This window comes from Rhinatrema bivittatum, chromosome 2 (genome assembly GCF_901001135.1).
Source record: "Rhinatrema bivittatum chromosome 2, aRhiBiv1.1, whole genome shotgun sequence".
Taxonomy (NCBI): domain Eukaryota; kingdom Metazoa; phylum Chordata; class Amphibia; order Gymnophiona; family Rhinatrematidae; genus Rhinatrema; species Rhinatrema bivittatum.
Window position 1 is genome coordinate 296,565,874 of NC_042616.1, and position 14,191 is coordinate 296,580,064.

Genomic DNA, 14,191 nt, shown 5'->3' on the forward strand with positions numbered 1-14,191 from the left:
TTTTCCACATGTTCATATTTATCTTGATCTAGTCACAGAGTTTGCCATTGTTCCTAAATTCATACTGCTTTGTTATGGATTATACTGAAGGATCGCAGGGGGCGCACCAGGGTATATGAGTGGTGCCTTTTCAGTTTCTCTCTGACTCCATCTGCTGGACGGGAGGCATAACCCAGCAGTCTGGACTGATCCTTGGTACTACAGGAACAAAAATTATCAGGTAAGAACATAATTTTCCTTTTCCCCTTATGCTCCTCCAACTAAGAAACCCAAATCAAAGAAAAATTAACAATAAAATAATCAGACCATTGCATGGAGGGAAAACAACCAGGTGCTTAATATATAGTTCCCTGACTCCCCTTCCCCCTTCTAGATATAAAAGAAGATCCAGGGTATGACCAGCATGGTGAGTGGCTCTGGTTACCTTTTAGAAACAGAGAAAAATGACAGCAGAAAAAGACAATATGGCTTATCCAGTCTGCCTGTCCATCCAATTAATTTAGCTTTATAATTCTCATCACTTCCTTAGAGATCCCCTGTATTTATCCTAGGCTTTCTTGAATTCAGATATTGTTTTTGTCTCCACCTGCACTGGGAGGTTGTTCTATGCATCCACCACCCTCTCTATAAAGAAATATTTCCTAATATTTCTCCTGAATCTACCCCCGTTCACCCTCAACTCATGACCCCTCATTCTAGAGCCTCGTTTCTATTGAAAAAGGCTCACCTCCTGTGTATGGAAACCTTTGAGATATTTGAATTTCTCTATCATATCTCCCCATCTCGCCTTTTCTCTAGGGTATACATGTTTAGATCTTTAATTCTATCCTCATATTCTTTAGAATAAAGACCATTGACCATTTTAGTAGCCACCCTCTGCACCGACTCCATCCTGTTTATATTTACTTTTGAAGGTGCGGTCTCCAGAACTGTACATAGTGTTCCAAGTGAGGTCTCCCCAGGGACCTATATAGGGGCAATATCACCTCCCGTTTCCTGCTGATCATTCCCCTCCCTGTGCAGCCAAGCATCTTTCTGGCTTTTACCGTCACTTTATCAATCTGTTTGGCCACCTTAAGATCATCAGATACTATTACCCTCAGATCCTGCTTTTCCTTTGTGCTTAGAATAATTTCACCTCCAATACTGTAATTTTACCTTAGGTTTTTGTATCCTAAATGCATTACTCTGCATTTTTTAGCATTAAATCTTAGCCGCCAGACTAGACCATTCCTCAAACTTCACTAGATCTCTCCTCATGTTTTCCACTCCTTCCTGGCTGTTCACCCTGTTACAAATTTTGGTATCATTGGCAAAAAGACAAACCTTTCCCCAAAACCCTTCTGTTATGTCACTCACAAAAATGTTGAAAAGGACTGGTTCAAGGACTGATCGCTGAGGCACACCGCTAGTAACAACCCCCCTCCTCAGAGATAACTCAATTTACCACTACCCTTTGTTGCCTCTCAGGCAGTTTCTAACCCAGTCAGTCACTCTAGGAACCATACCAAGGGCGCACAATTTATTTATAAGTCTTCTGGGCAAAACTGTGTCAAATCCAAGTACACTACATCTAGGTCTTCCCTTGATCCAACTCTTTGGTCACCCAATCAAAGAAATTGATCAGATTCATCTGATGAGATTTACCTCTGGTAAAACCACGCTGCCTTGGATCTTTGCAATCCATTGGATTCCAAAAATTGCAGAATCCTTTGTTTTGGCAGCAATTCTATTTATTTGCTTACCACAAAGTTCTAACTATAACTGGCCTAGAATTTGCCGCTTTCTCCTTACATCCACTTTTATGAATAGGAACCACATCCACCCTTTTTCTGTCCTCCAGAACTACTCCAGACTGTAAGGAAGCATTGAAAAGATCAGCCAGCAGAGCTCTCTAAGTTCCCTTAGTACCCTCGGATGTATCCCATCTGGCCTCATCACCTTGTATACTTTAAGTTTAGTTAGCTCTTCATAAACATACTGTTCTGAAAATCAATTGAAGTTTACCTCACTTCCAATCTTATTTGTGTTTGTTTTGTGTGGTCCTGCTCCAGGCCCTTCCATAGTGAACACCAAAGAGAAATATTTGTTAAGCAATTTTGCTTTTTCCTCATCAGCCTCCACATGTTCCTCCCCTTCATCTTTGAGTCTCAACAATGCACTTTTGCACTTCCTTCTATCACTAACATGTAAAAAAAAATCTTGTCCCTTTATTTTCCCATATTTTCTATTTTTTTCTATTTCAATTTTTGCATTGCTGACTACTTTCCCAGCTTCTCTTAATTTTTCCAGATATTTTCTCCTGTCTTCCTCTTTCTGCGATCTCTTGTAGTTTATGACCGCTAACCTTTTCTCCCTTACCTTTTCAGCTATTTCTTTAGAAAACCTTAACGGCCTCTTTGCCCTCTTCCCTTTGTTTACATTCTTAGCAAAAAGATTAGATGTCCATATGCTATCTCCTTTTAGTTTTTCCCACTGCCCATCTACCTCCCCTAGGTTTTCCCAACCAGCTAAAGACTCTTTGAGGTACTCCCCCCATTTTGAGAAAGTTAGTTTTGCTGAAGTCTAGGACCCTTGTCTTAGAATGAACCCTCTTCTCTTGCCTCCTAATATTGAATCGCGCCATCCGGTGGTCCCTGATTCCCAGATGATCATCAGAAATACTGTCCCTGTTGGTAAGCACCAGGTCCAGTATCGTCCCCTCCCGTGTGGGTTCCGTTACCAACTGACAGAACAGTTCTCCTTGCAGAGAATCCAGGATCTCCCTGTTTTGTAAAATACTGCAGTTGGGATGTCCCCATTAATATCTGGAAGATTAAAATCCCCCAGCAGCAGCAGCAGCAGCACCTCTCCTTTCACAGTGATCCTGGGAATATGATCCATTCATTCTCTATCCATTTTCTCTGTCTGGGCTGATGAAACACAGCAAAGCCCGGAGGAGCCACGTTTTTGGCACACATAACACATGTGCTTGTTGGTTCACAGCAGCTGCCACTTTCCATTTGCAGAATGAGCATTTATCAAAATGGTGCTGGTTCCTAAACCTGTTTTAAAACCCCCTGCATATCATCCAGACACTTGGTAGGATACATAAAATGGGGATAGAGCCATCTGCCCTCCTTCCTTTTTTTTTTTTTCCTTCTGGTGGCTTAAAGCCAGAGGAATATTTACTTCTCTCGGAAATCACTGGGATGTGCCCGCTCAACAGTTCCTTAAATGATTAAATGCCTTAAAACAATCAGCTCCCCTTAGGTTCCCTCCCCCCTCACTAAGCACAATCCTGCAGCATAAAAAAACAAAAAAAAACAACCCCTGGCTCTCAAGACCTTCCCAAGAATAAAATGTTAACAAGAAAGAAACTCATGGCCCTCAGCCACACAAAGCTGTCTCTCTAAGGGGCTCTCAGAGGGGCAGGCCGCTTTGTCCACACACCTCAGGCTGCAATGGCGGTTTTATATTCGCCTCAGTCACTTCAATGACATCAGTGGGGAAGGGAGAAGGAGGAGGGCAGGGTTTTTGCTCAGTAAACTCCCCTATTGCCGCTGATCCTCTGCTGGTTGGCTGGAAACTGCAATAGAGGCAAGTCCAGGCCCCAGGCATGCTGGGGGAGGGTAGTGACACCTCTGGCTGGAACAGTGTTTTTATAGTCACCTCAGTCGCATTGATAACATCAGCAGGGGGATGGGGGTGCAGATCCTGCTCAGTAATCTCCCCCCCCCCCCCCCAATAGCCCCTGATACTCTGCTGGCTGGCCAGGGCTCGGGAGCGCTGGAAACTGCTTCCCCCCTGATCCTTTGGTTTTCAGCTCACTCAGAACCAGTGCTGGGATGCTGGTACCATGAGCCTGTGTTCACAACTACCCGGGAACTTCTTTCTTCTGTTTTATCTCCCCTCCCAGCTTAATGCTTAGCCCAGTCATTGCAGTGACAGTCCTAGGCCAGAGATTAGGCACCAGCAGGGCCTGCTTCTGCAACCTTGCAGTCTTTGACCCCGAGCCCTTTGGCAGTGACCATGACTCCCTTTCTCCCTCCAGGGGCAGTGAATATTGCCTCTGTAGCATTCCAGGCTCCCGCTGACATGTGGAGGGGCTGGACCCAACCGGGAGTTTGAAGGTAAAACCTTTTGCATGGCAATACTGAGCACTTACCAGCTGAGCCACCAAAAGTACGTGTGCAAATGCTTCCCTCCCTGACTGTTTCCCTTGGAACACCAGCCGTGCGCCTGGGGAAAAAGTGTTTACATAATCGAGTTACCTGCATTTGAAATGCCAGTTTACACACATAAACCGGGGATGTACGCGCATAAATCCTTTTGACAATTAAGCTCCTAAAGGCTGCATGTTACTTTATGTGCAGTTTGCAAAAGCCATTTATCCAAGTAAATAATGATTATTCTGGATAAACTTTACCTGATTGAAGTTTGCCTTCCTTCTGGCTAAGAGTTTGATTTTTTTCCTTGTTCTAATCACTTTAGGAAAAAAAACAAAACCCTTAAATCAGGCCGTAAATGTATGCATAAGCTTCCACAGCTAGATCCATTAGAAATTGTTGTCTAAAAGATCTATTTATGATCTAGGAACTTAATAATTTAGAGGTAGAAATTAAAAATAGCCATTTACTTGAGTTAACCAGATAAGACTTAACTGGCTAACTCACACGGTATATTCAGTGGCATGCCTATACCACTGAATATCCCCAAATAAATTGCTAGTAACTTGAGACATGCTTTGAGTAGGTCTGACATATTCAGCTAGCCTAATACATAAATTCAAATACAGTATCACTACTTATCTGGGCTGAGGTTGCCGGATAAGTGGTTCCTCCCCATTATGCCGATACTCTGCCCACCTCTTAGCCAGACAAGTACTATCCAGCTAAATACTTACCTGGATAAGTGGCGGACCGCTTAATGTGGCCCAAATATTCAGCTGCCACCACTTGGCAGCTAAGTCCATTCTTATCTGACTAAGTGGCACTGAACATCGACCTCCCAGAGGTTCTTATTCAGCACCATTTGTCCGGCTAAGTTTAGACTTAGCCAGACAAATGCTGGGATTGAAAATCCTGCTATACTGACTGGCCCTGAAATAGGTGGATAACTTCTTATCTGGCTAAAAAGTTATCAGTCTAATTCAGAGGAGGGGCGGGGTTGTTCCGGGGCGGAGTCAGCTATCTGGCTAAGCTAGCCGGATAAACAACCGTTCCCTGTACGTACCAGGATCAGTCCAAAACCGCTGGGTTGTGTCTCCCTTCCAGTAGATGGAGTCAGAAAAAAAAACTGAAAAGGCACCCCTCTTAACCTGTGTGCCACCTGTGATCCCTCAGTATTTTCTTTGACTCTCAGCAGAGGAGTTGACCTGAACCTGAGGTCCTTATTTTCAAATTTCTTTAAATGTATTTACATTCTTAACGGAGTTCTGAAACTCTGGTTTCTTTTGTTAATACCTTTGGCTACAGCAAGTTTATTGAACAAAAAAAAGCAGTGTGGTTTTATTTCACCAGGCTTTTCACTCAGCAGCGGTAGAGGTAAGGCAGGAGCTGGTAACTCTCAAAGCCTTGTTCCCGAAGGGCCGTCTCTCTCTGGAAGGGGATTAACTGGTGGGCCGGACCCTCCCCTCAGCGCCCCGAGATGATTTTTCCTCGGGTGCTGCAGCGTTCCCAGAGCTCTGGAAGGCCGTGAGTTTGGCAAAGTATTTTAAGACTCTTCAGTTTCTTTCCTACCGCGCTGTCTGAGACCCCCCCCCCCCCCTCCGGGATGCCATGAGGGCTATCGTGCTCAGCATGTGGGAGGCGGGGTTGCGCCTCTCGCAGGACGGGTTTGCATCTGCTGCCTACCCAAAGGGGAGGGCTCGTCCGGGGGGGATTTTGGGCCGATTTTGCCGCGAGCCGTGGAATGGGTCCGTTGCCAGTGCGCACGGGAACGGCGGCCATTTTGTCAGAGCCCTACCTGCCGGCTGGGGGAGAGGATTCTCTGCTGTCTCCTCCCAGCCTGAGTCCCGTCCGACTGCGCGATCCAGGGCCCGCCCCCTCAGGGAGCTCGGCCCCCCCTCCTCCTCTTCCTCCTCCCCCTCCCCTATCGGAGCCCTTAAAGGAACAGTCAGTATTTTCTTCAAAGTTTATTTTCCTGATGCATAGGGCTTTTTTGGAGGTGGAAGCTCATCAGGAGGATGAGGAGCCCCCTCCCATGAAGGTCGCAAGATGGTCCACGACTCTGAATGTCCCTTCGGCCCCTGAGGGGGCTCCGGAGCCGGCTCCCTTGGGATCCTTTTTGGATCCTCTCCTCCAAACTTTAGATGGGGGTGTTGATGAGTCCACCCCAGTAGAGGGGGACGACCCCTGGGTTTCTCGATTGTTTTGCCGGGAGGAGTTGGATCCCTTGATCCCCCATGTTCTGGAGGAACTGGAAGTGGAAGCACCAGTCCCCAGCTCGGAGCCGGTTAAGAGGAAACCAGTACTTTCTGGGTTGCGTGCCCTGCCCCAAACTTTTCCCTCCCACCCAATGCTTAAGCATTTGGTCACTCGGGAGTGGGAATCTCCGGACGCGACCCTGCGGGTGGGACGGGCGATGGACAAGCTCTACCCTTTACCTGAGGAAGCCTCAGGATTTCCAAGGTGGACGTGTCGGTTACTGCGGTCACTAAGCGGACCACCATTCCTGTCACGGGAGTGACGGCTCTTAAAAGACTTGCAGGATAGATGGCTAGAGGTCCTCCTCAAGTGCATCTTTGAGGTGTCAGTGCTGTGTGTTAGGGCGGCGGTCTGCAGTAGTCTCATGCAGCAAGCGACCCTCGGGTGGGTCCAGCAAATGCTCACCTCACAGGAGTTACCGCCAGAGGAAGCAGATCAGGTGAATAGGATGGAGTCCGCAGTGGCTTACACAGCGGATACATTATATGATCTGTTGCGGGCATCTTCGCGCAACATGGCCACTGCAGTTTCACCTAGGCGGCTCCTCTGGCTCCGGAACTGGTCCGCGGATGTTTCGTCCAAAACTCAGTTGGGCAATCTTCCTTTTAAGGGAAAGTTGTTGTTTGGGGAGGAGCTGGACGCCCTTATTAAGTCTCTTGGGGAGAATAAGGTGTATAAGTTGCCAAGAAGACAAACCCAAGTCTTCCAGACCCTTTGGGGCAGAGCGTTACCGTTTCCGGGGAACATTGCAGATTTCGGCAGTCTCGCCTCCCGCTTTTTCCCGCCCGACAACAGACTCAGAGAGCGCAGTCTTGGTCTACTTCCTTTCGTGATCGGAGGCCATTTCGGGAGGGAGGCTCTCAAGGAGCCACCGGAGTTAGCCGTCCCAATGAAGGTGTTCCGACCCTCTCCTCCCCGGTTCCAGTGGTGGGAGGTCGTTTCTCCCTGTTTCTCGAGGAGTGGGTCAGGATCCGTCGGACCAGTGGGTCCTCAATATCATCGCACTCGGTTACGAGTTGATTTTGCCCGCCCGTTAAGGGATCTTTTTCTGATTTCTTCTCGCCGGCTCTCAGACCAAGCAAGAAGTAGTCGGGCAAACCCTGAGTCGGTTGAAATCCCTGGGGGCCATTGTTGCTGTTCCTCCAGAGGAGCACAGGGCCGGCAGGTACTTCCATCTATTTCGTAGTCCCAAAGAAGGAGGGGTCCTTCTGGCCGATATTGGATCTCAAGACGGTCAACCGAGCCCTTCAGGTTCCCCCGATTTCGCATGGAGACTCTACGTTCGGTCATTGCGGCTGTCCACTCGGGAGAATATTTGGCCTCTTTGGACCTGACAGAGGCGTATCTTCACATCGGAATCAGCGAGCGCCATGAGCGGTTTCTCTGGTTCATGGTCCTGGGGGAGCATTATCAGTTCCAAGCTCTCCCGTTCGGGCTAGCAACAGCGCCTCGGGCCTTCACCAAGGTAATGGTGGTCGTAGCAGCTGCCCTACGGCGGGAAGGGATCTTGGTTCACCCCTACCTGGACGACTGGCTCATCCAGGCCAAATTGGAGAGCCTCTGTCGGTTCGCAGTGAGCAAGGTTCTACTAAAGCTCCAGTCCCTTGGTTGGGTGGTCAACTTTGCCAAGAGCCATTTGGTACATTCTCAGGTCCTCAACTTCTTGGGAGCATGTTTCGATACCTCGGTAGGCAAGGTCTTCCTCACGCGGGAGAGGATGCTCAAGTTGGTGGCACAAATCCATCAGCTCCTGTCCTTACCCCTGCCCATAGTATGGGATTATTTGCAGGTACTTGGTTTCATGGCATCTACTCTGGAAGTGGTTCCCTGGGTGTGGGCGCATATGAGACCATTACAACACGCATTGCTTTCTCAGTGGGATCAGAAATCGGACAAGTTCCACCTGCCTTTGCCACTGATGGAACCAGCCAGGTCCAGTCTCGGTTGGTGGTTGATCCCGGCCCACTTGTTACAGGGGATGGACCTGGAGGAGCCACAGTGGATCATAGTCAAGACGGATGCCAGCCTCACTGGTTGGGGGGCAGTTTGCCAGTCACAATCCACTCAGGGTTGTTGGACAAGTTATCAGGCGACGTGGTCAATAAATCGATTGGAAACCAGGGCGGTACGCCTGGCATTACGCGTATTTCTCCCTCTGATAGCTCAGCATGCGGTGCGAGTCTTGTCAGACAACGCGATGACGGTAGCCTACATCAACCGCCAGGGGGGAGCCAGAAGCCAGTTGGTGGCCTGGAAGGCTGAAAGGCTCATGACGTGGGCAGAGCGCCATCTGGTCCAGCTGGCGGCCTCGCACATAATAGGGGTGGACAATATGCAGGCAGACTTTCTCAGCCGCCAGCATCTGGATCCCAGTGAGTGGGAATTGTCCAATGCAGCTTTCTGGCTGCTCACTCGTTGTTGGGGGGTCCCACACCTCGATCTGATGGAAATTCGGACAAATGCAAAGGTGCCCCAGTTCGTCGTCGGCGAGACCAAGGGTCGGAAGGAGTGGACGCTCTCGTTCTTCCGTGGCCTCATGAGATACTGCTGTATGTGTTTCCGCCTTGGCCACTAGAGGGCAAGATCTTGCGTTGGATAGAGAACCACTTGGGATCTGTCATTCTTGTAGCCCCAGAGTGGCCCCAAAGGCCATGGTTTGCGGATCTGATCACCTTGGCAATCAACGAGCCAGTGCGTCTTACCCATCTTCCGAATCTACTTTGACAAGGTCCAGTTTTTTTTCGATCGGGTGGATCGCTTTTGTCTAGCAGCCTGGCTTATGAGAGTAGGCAATTGAGAAAAAGGGGATATTCGGATTCTGTTATTTCTACCCTTTTGCAAGCACGGAAATCGTCCACATCGTTGGCCTATATTCTTGTTTGGAGAGTTTTCGACTCTTGGTGCTGCGGATTGAAGGTGCCCCCATGTCTGGCTTCGATAGCACACATCCTATCCTTTCTGCAGGAGGGACTGAAGAAGGGTTTAGCTTGCAGTTCTCTCCGGGTGCAGGTCGCGGCACTGGGTTGTCTGCGGGGAAAGATTGATGGGTTTTCCGCTGGCAGCTCATCCAGATGTGCCCCGTTTTTTAAAGGGGGCCAAGCATTTGCGCCCTCCAGTCCGACAGATTGTCCTGCCTGGAGCTTGAATTTAGTTCTCAAGGGCTTATGTGGTCTTCTGTTTGAGCCCCTCCAGCGGGCTACGTTGAAGGACTTGACGCTCAAGACTGTCTTTTTGGTAGCCGTTACCTCCACGTGGCGGATTTCTGAGCTTCAAGCTTTGTCGTGTCGGGATCCGTATCTCCGTATTTCGGATTCCGGAGTTTCGCTACGGACCGTTCCATCCTTCTTGCCCAATGTGGTATCGGGTTTTCATGTGAATCAGACGGTAGAGTTACCGGCCTTCCCAAATTTGGAATCAGCTTCTGCGACGGATAAGGATCTGCATAAGTTGGATGTGCGGCGGGTTCTCCATTGCTATCTAGAGGTGACCAATGCCTTTCGATTATCGGATCATTTGTTTGTTTTATTGAGTGGTCTAGAAGGGGACATAAGGCATCCAAGGCTACGGTTTCTAGGTGGTTGAAGGAGGCCATTTCCTCCACTTATCTTTGTGCTGGGTGGGCCATACCAGAAGGCTTGAAAGCACACTCTACCAGATCTCAAGCGGCCTCTTGGGTGGAGAGCCAGTCGGTCTCGCTGCAGGAGATTTGTAGAGCAGCCACTTGGAAATCATTGCATACTTTTGCGAAACATTACCGTGTGGACGTCCGTGATCCGGACGTCAACTGTTTTGGCAGCAGTGTACTTCGTGCGGGACTCTCCAGATCCCACCCCAATTAGGGCAGCTCTGGTACATCCCAGCGGTCTGGACTGATCCTGGTACGTACAGGGAAAGGAAAATTGATTCTTACCTGCTAATTTTCGTTCCTGTAGTACCAAGGATCAGTCCAGACGCCCGCCCTTGGTTTTTGGAGAGTCCGTTTTCTGTATATTTTCTTCCTTCCCTTGGCAGAGTTCTTTACGGGATTAGGAAGGAATCTTCTTCCTTACTAAGTTATGTGGCGGTACGGTTCGTTTATTTTACCATGCTTATTGTTGTAGCCATTGGTTGTTAGGTTTGGGGATTTGTTCTCCTTTATTGGTTATTCTGCTTTGATATCGTATATACTGAGGGATCGCAGGTGGCACACTAGGTTAAGAGGGGTGCCTTTTCAATTTTTTCTCTGACTCCATCTGCTGGAAGGGAGACACAACCCAGCAGTCTGGACTGATCCTTGGTACTACAGGAACGAAAATTGGCAGGTAAGAACCAATTTTCCTATTTTCAGCATTATCTGGCTAACATAGCTGGCTGCCAAAAAGCAATCCTAAAGTTAGCTAGATAATCTTATTCAGCCAACTTTAACATAGCTAGGTATATTCACCAGTGTGGGCATCACTGAATATCCCATCTCTGTTAGCCAGATAAGTTTATCTGGCTAACTTTGCTAGCCGGTCAGCGTTTGTCTATGGACATTTTAATTTTTTTCTTTTTCATTTTGTGTAGGGTGTAATAAAAGCAGCAGTCGTGTAGGATGTCGACGTCAAGGTGCTGTATTTTCAACAGATATTTTTTATCAATTGCATTAGGCTGTAAGTGAAGATTTTGAGAGTACAATGCAGAAACTTGAAGAGGAAAAACAAAGGCGAACTGCTATACAGGATGAAGCTGTGGAACTGAAGGTACAATAGTTATTCAGTTAAAAAACCTGAGACATTTGCGTTCATAGCCATTGGTATGGTAGCATCTCTACAGAACCTCTCTGTAGGTTATTCTATACCACTGAGATTTGAGATCTAGACCTCGGTTCTTAATCCCATTGAAATTTATCATACAGCAGTTCCTCTCACTATAACAGGGATGGGGGCAAACCTTTATACACAGGCTCACATTTGTGGCTGTCAGCAGAACCACGGGCTGGGGGGAGGGGGTGGACCTCGGAACTCCATTTAGAGAGTCAGAGGGTGAGGGATCCCCCTCGGACCTCCGGTCAGGCTGTTGCCCCAAGCTAGGACCACACCATTTATACTCCCAGAAAAAAGCGCAAAGACTTTGCGATGCATGTTATACTGCAGAAACTTGCAGACGTTCTTTTTATTATGTAGGCTTGGAAGTAGAATAGAAAAAAATACTGAGGCCAGCACACTCCCTAGACAGACCCCAGCAAATTCCTTCTCTCCTTGACCCCAGTACTCTCCCCAGACAAGCCTCAAGATCTCCCCCCTCCCTCCCCTAAGGCTTCCTCCCTCCCTCCTCCAGCCAAAGCATCTGTTACCACAGGCTTCTGTCCTACGGTGGTTGCCTCCCCCTACTGCCGCAGGACAGCTTCTGTCAAAGGAAGAAGCAGCCACGGAGATTTTGCACTTGCTTTTTCTGTGCATGCTTCTTCCAGCCAAAACAGTGTGTACTGTTTTCTCCTATCCCTGCTCCGGGAGCATCTCCAGCATGGTGTGGGTGAAAGTACATACATTGTGAAACTGCATGCCTATGTTCACCCGCATATAGGAGGGGCGGTTTTCTGACAGTCCAGTTATGCAGATGAAATGCTCTGAAAATGTCCCTTCTCCTGCATATTCCTTTTAAATATATCTTCTTTAAAAAGGGATCAGAATATTTGAGGAAAATTTAACAGATGTAGAATATGTGGCCACTTTCACTTGGTTTTGAAGAAACTACTGGTTTCCAGCATGGTAGTAATTTGATTACTGTTTCCTGTTATCTCTGACGGGGAATTTGGAAGTATGTATGCTTAAAATTCAACACCTGGTGTTAAGCGTTTGGCTTTGGCAGGTCGACAGTAGATAGCAGGTGGAGAAGTGAATGCCAAGCTATTTACTGTAAGCCTGCTAAAGCTTCATATGCGTATGATGCTCCCAGATTTACATACTTGCAGGTGGGTGCTTGCTAATTTCAATGTGTTCCTGCGAACATGTTGGGGGCAATTTTAGTGTGCACGATAAGGCCTTATTGCATAACATACTGTTTTTAGAAACCTTTTTTTGCACGCTAACCTTTCTTTCATAAATCCTTTAGTATTTGAGTCATTTTTAAAACACCTAGTAAATTATTCCGTTTATCTGATTTAGGGCCTCATTTTGCAATATCGCATTGGTATCAAAAAGGGGTGTACCTTATGCTAATAAGCATGTGTATCGCAAATTGCAATATCAGCTATGCAAAAGGCTGTTATCGCAAGTTGCACTATTAGCCCAATTTGGGCTACATTACCAGTATATCGCAGAACAGTGGTCTCTTGTGAAGATTTGCTGGCCTTCGGAGTGAGGAAACTCACTCCAAGATGAGATTTGTGCAATGAACATTGCACAAATCTCATCTTGGAGTGAGTTTCCTCACTCCGAAGGCCAGCAAATCTTCACAAGAGACCACTGTTCTGTTCGTACGTCTCACGTTGAATGTGAAAGTGGCCCCTAACCCCCTACACTAATACTTAACCCTCACCTCGAGTTACTAGGTGGGTCTCCCATTGGGATACAAATACCTGTCTAGGGAGGAGGCACTATAGCAAGTCTCTCTCTCTCTCTCACTCTCTCTCTCACTCTCTCTCTCTCTCCACATTGTGAACCGTGATAAACCTTTCACTCTTCTCAGCAGTTAAATTCTAATCAGGTAAAGTCATAACTCAGGTAATACTTAAGTGGCTGAAAGGAGGCACTGTCAGGGGGTCCTCTCAGAGGATGGAGCTTAAGTTTAGCTGGTTAGTGTTGATATTAAACACCAACCGGCTAAACTCTGGCCAAGGGATGACCTAAAGTTAGCTGGATAAAGTTACAGGGCTAACTTGAACTGGGTATATGCAGCAGCTGACTTAACTGGGTAAAGTCCCACTGAATATCCTGGTTACATTTTAACCAGGTAACCTCACCCGACTAATTTACCGCTGGCTTCAACACTGAATATGGACTTCACTGTTTCTAAGCATCGTTCTGCCAAAATTGTATTTTGGGGGTAATTTTGTAACTGCCCAGATAGATTTAAAGTCATATGCCTGCAAGACTTTCCTTTCGAAAATTATCCCACCAAAACTATCTGCACACATGTATACCTGCTAATGTTTGCGTGTAGTTTTTGTTTTTGGCAAAACATGGGGAGAATTGTCAAAGAGTTACTTGCATACAAATGAGCATATACTCGCGTACATAGACTGTACTCCATATTTTGAAAACATCAAAAGTATGCGCATGCCTTAGATTTCACACATGCATATACGCATGAAAAAAAGGACAGCCTAGGGCTGGTGAACCAGGAGGGTTTCAGTGGTCTGGGAGAAGGACTGGGTGAACCGGTGAAGGAATCAGAAAATTGGTAATTTCAATTAAGTGCATGTTTTAAAATATGCCGATTTATGCGCTTGGAACGTGTGACATTCCAGGTAGCCTTGGTTCAGCTCCCACCCATTTCTTTTTGAAAGATACCAACTTTGCTCTTCTCCTCACCCCTTTTCCCCTGAATCACCAACTTTGAAAAGTGAAAAAGATCTTCCCCCTCTCCCCCTGCCAAGGACCTGTCTTCACACAAAAAGGCATACGTACTAAGCATTTCCCCTGTAGACACAGAGGGCTAGATTTTAAAAACTCCGGGCAGGCGTCCATGTGCGTGCGGTTCCCGGCGCGTGCACATGGACGCGGCTATTTTATAACACGCACACTAGGGATGTGCAGAGCAAAAGTTTAAGTTCATATGTCCATATGTCCAAAGGGGGTCCCATTTGCGGTCAATATGGACAT

The 14,191-nt window shown here is 47.4% G+C and overlaps 1 protein-coding gene across 4 annotated transcripts in view; it reads left to right on the forward strand.

Moving 5' to 3' along the window:
• Nucleotides 1-14,191, forward strand: part of FYCO1 (FYVE and coiled-coil domain containing 1) — a 231,330-nt gene that overhangs the window by 67,146 nt on the left and 149,993 nt on the right. For all 4 annotated transcript variants that reach the window (XM_029589659.1, XM_029589663.1, XM_029589661.1 and 1 more), the window contains exon 9: nucleotides 11,036-11,128. In XM_029589659.1, the coding sequence (XP_029445519.1) occupies nucleotides 11,036-11,128 (93 nt within the window). The remainder of the gene's footprint in view (nucleotides 1-11,035; nucleotides 11,129-14,191) is intronic.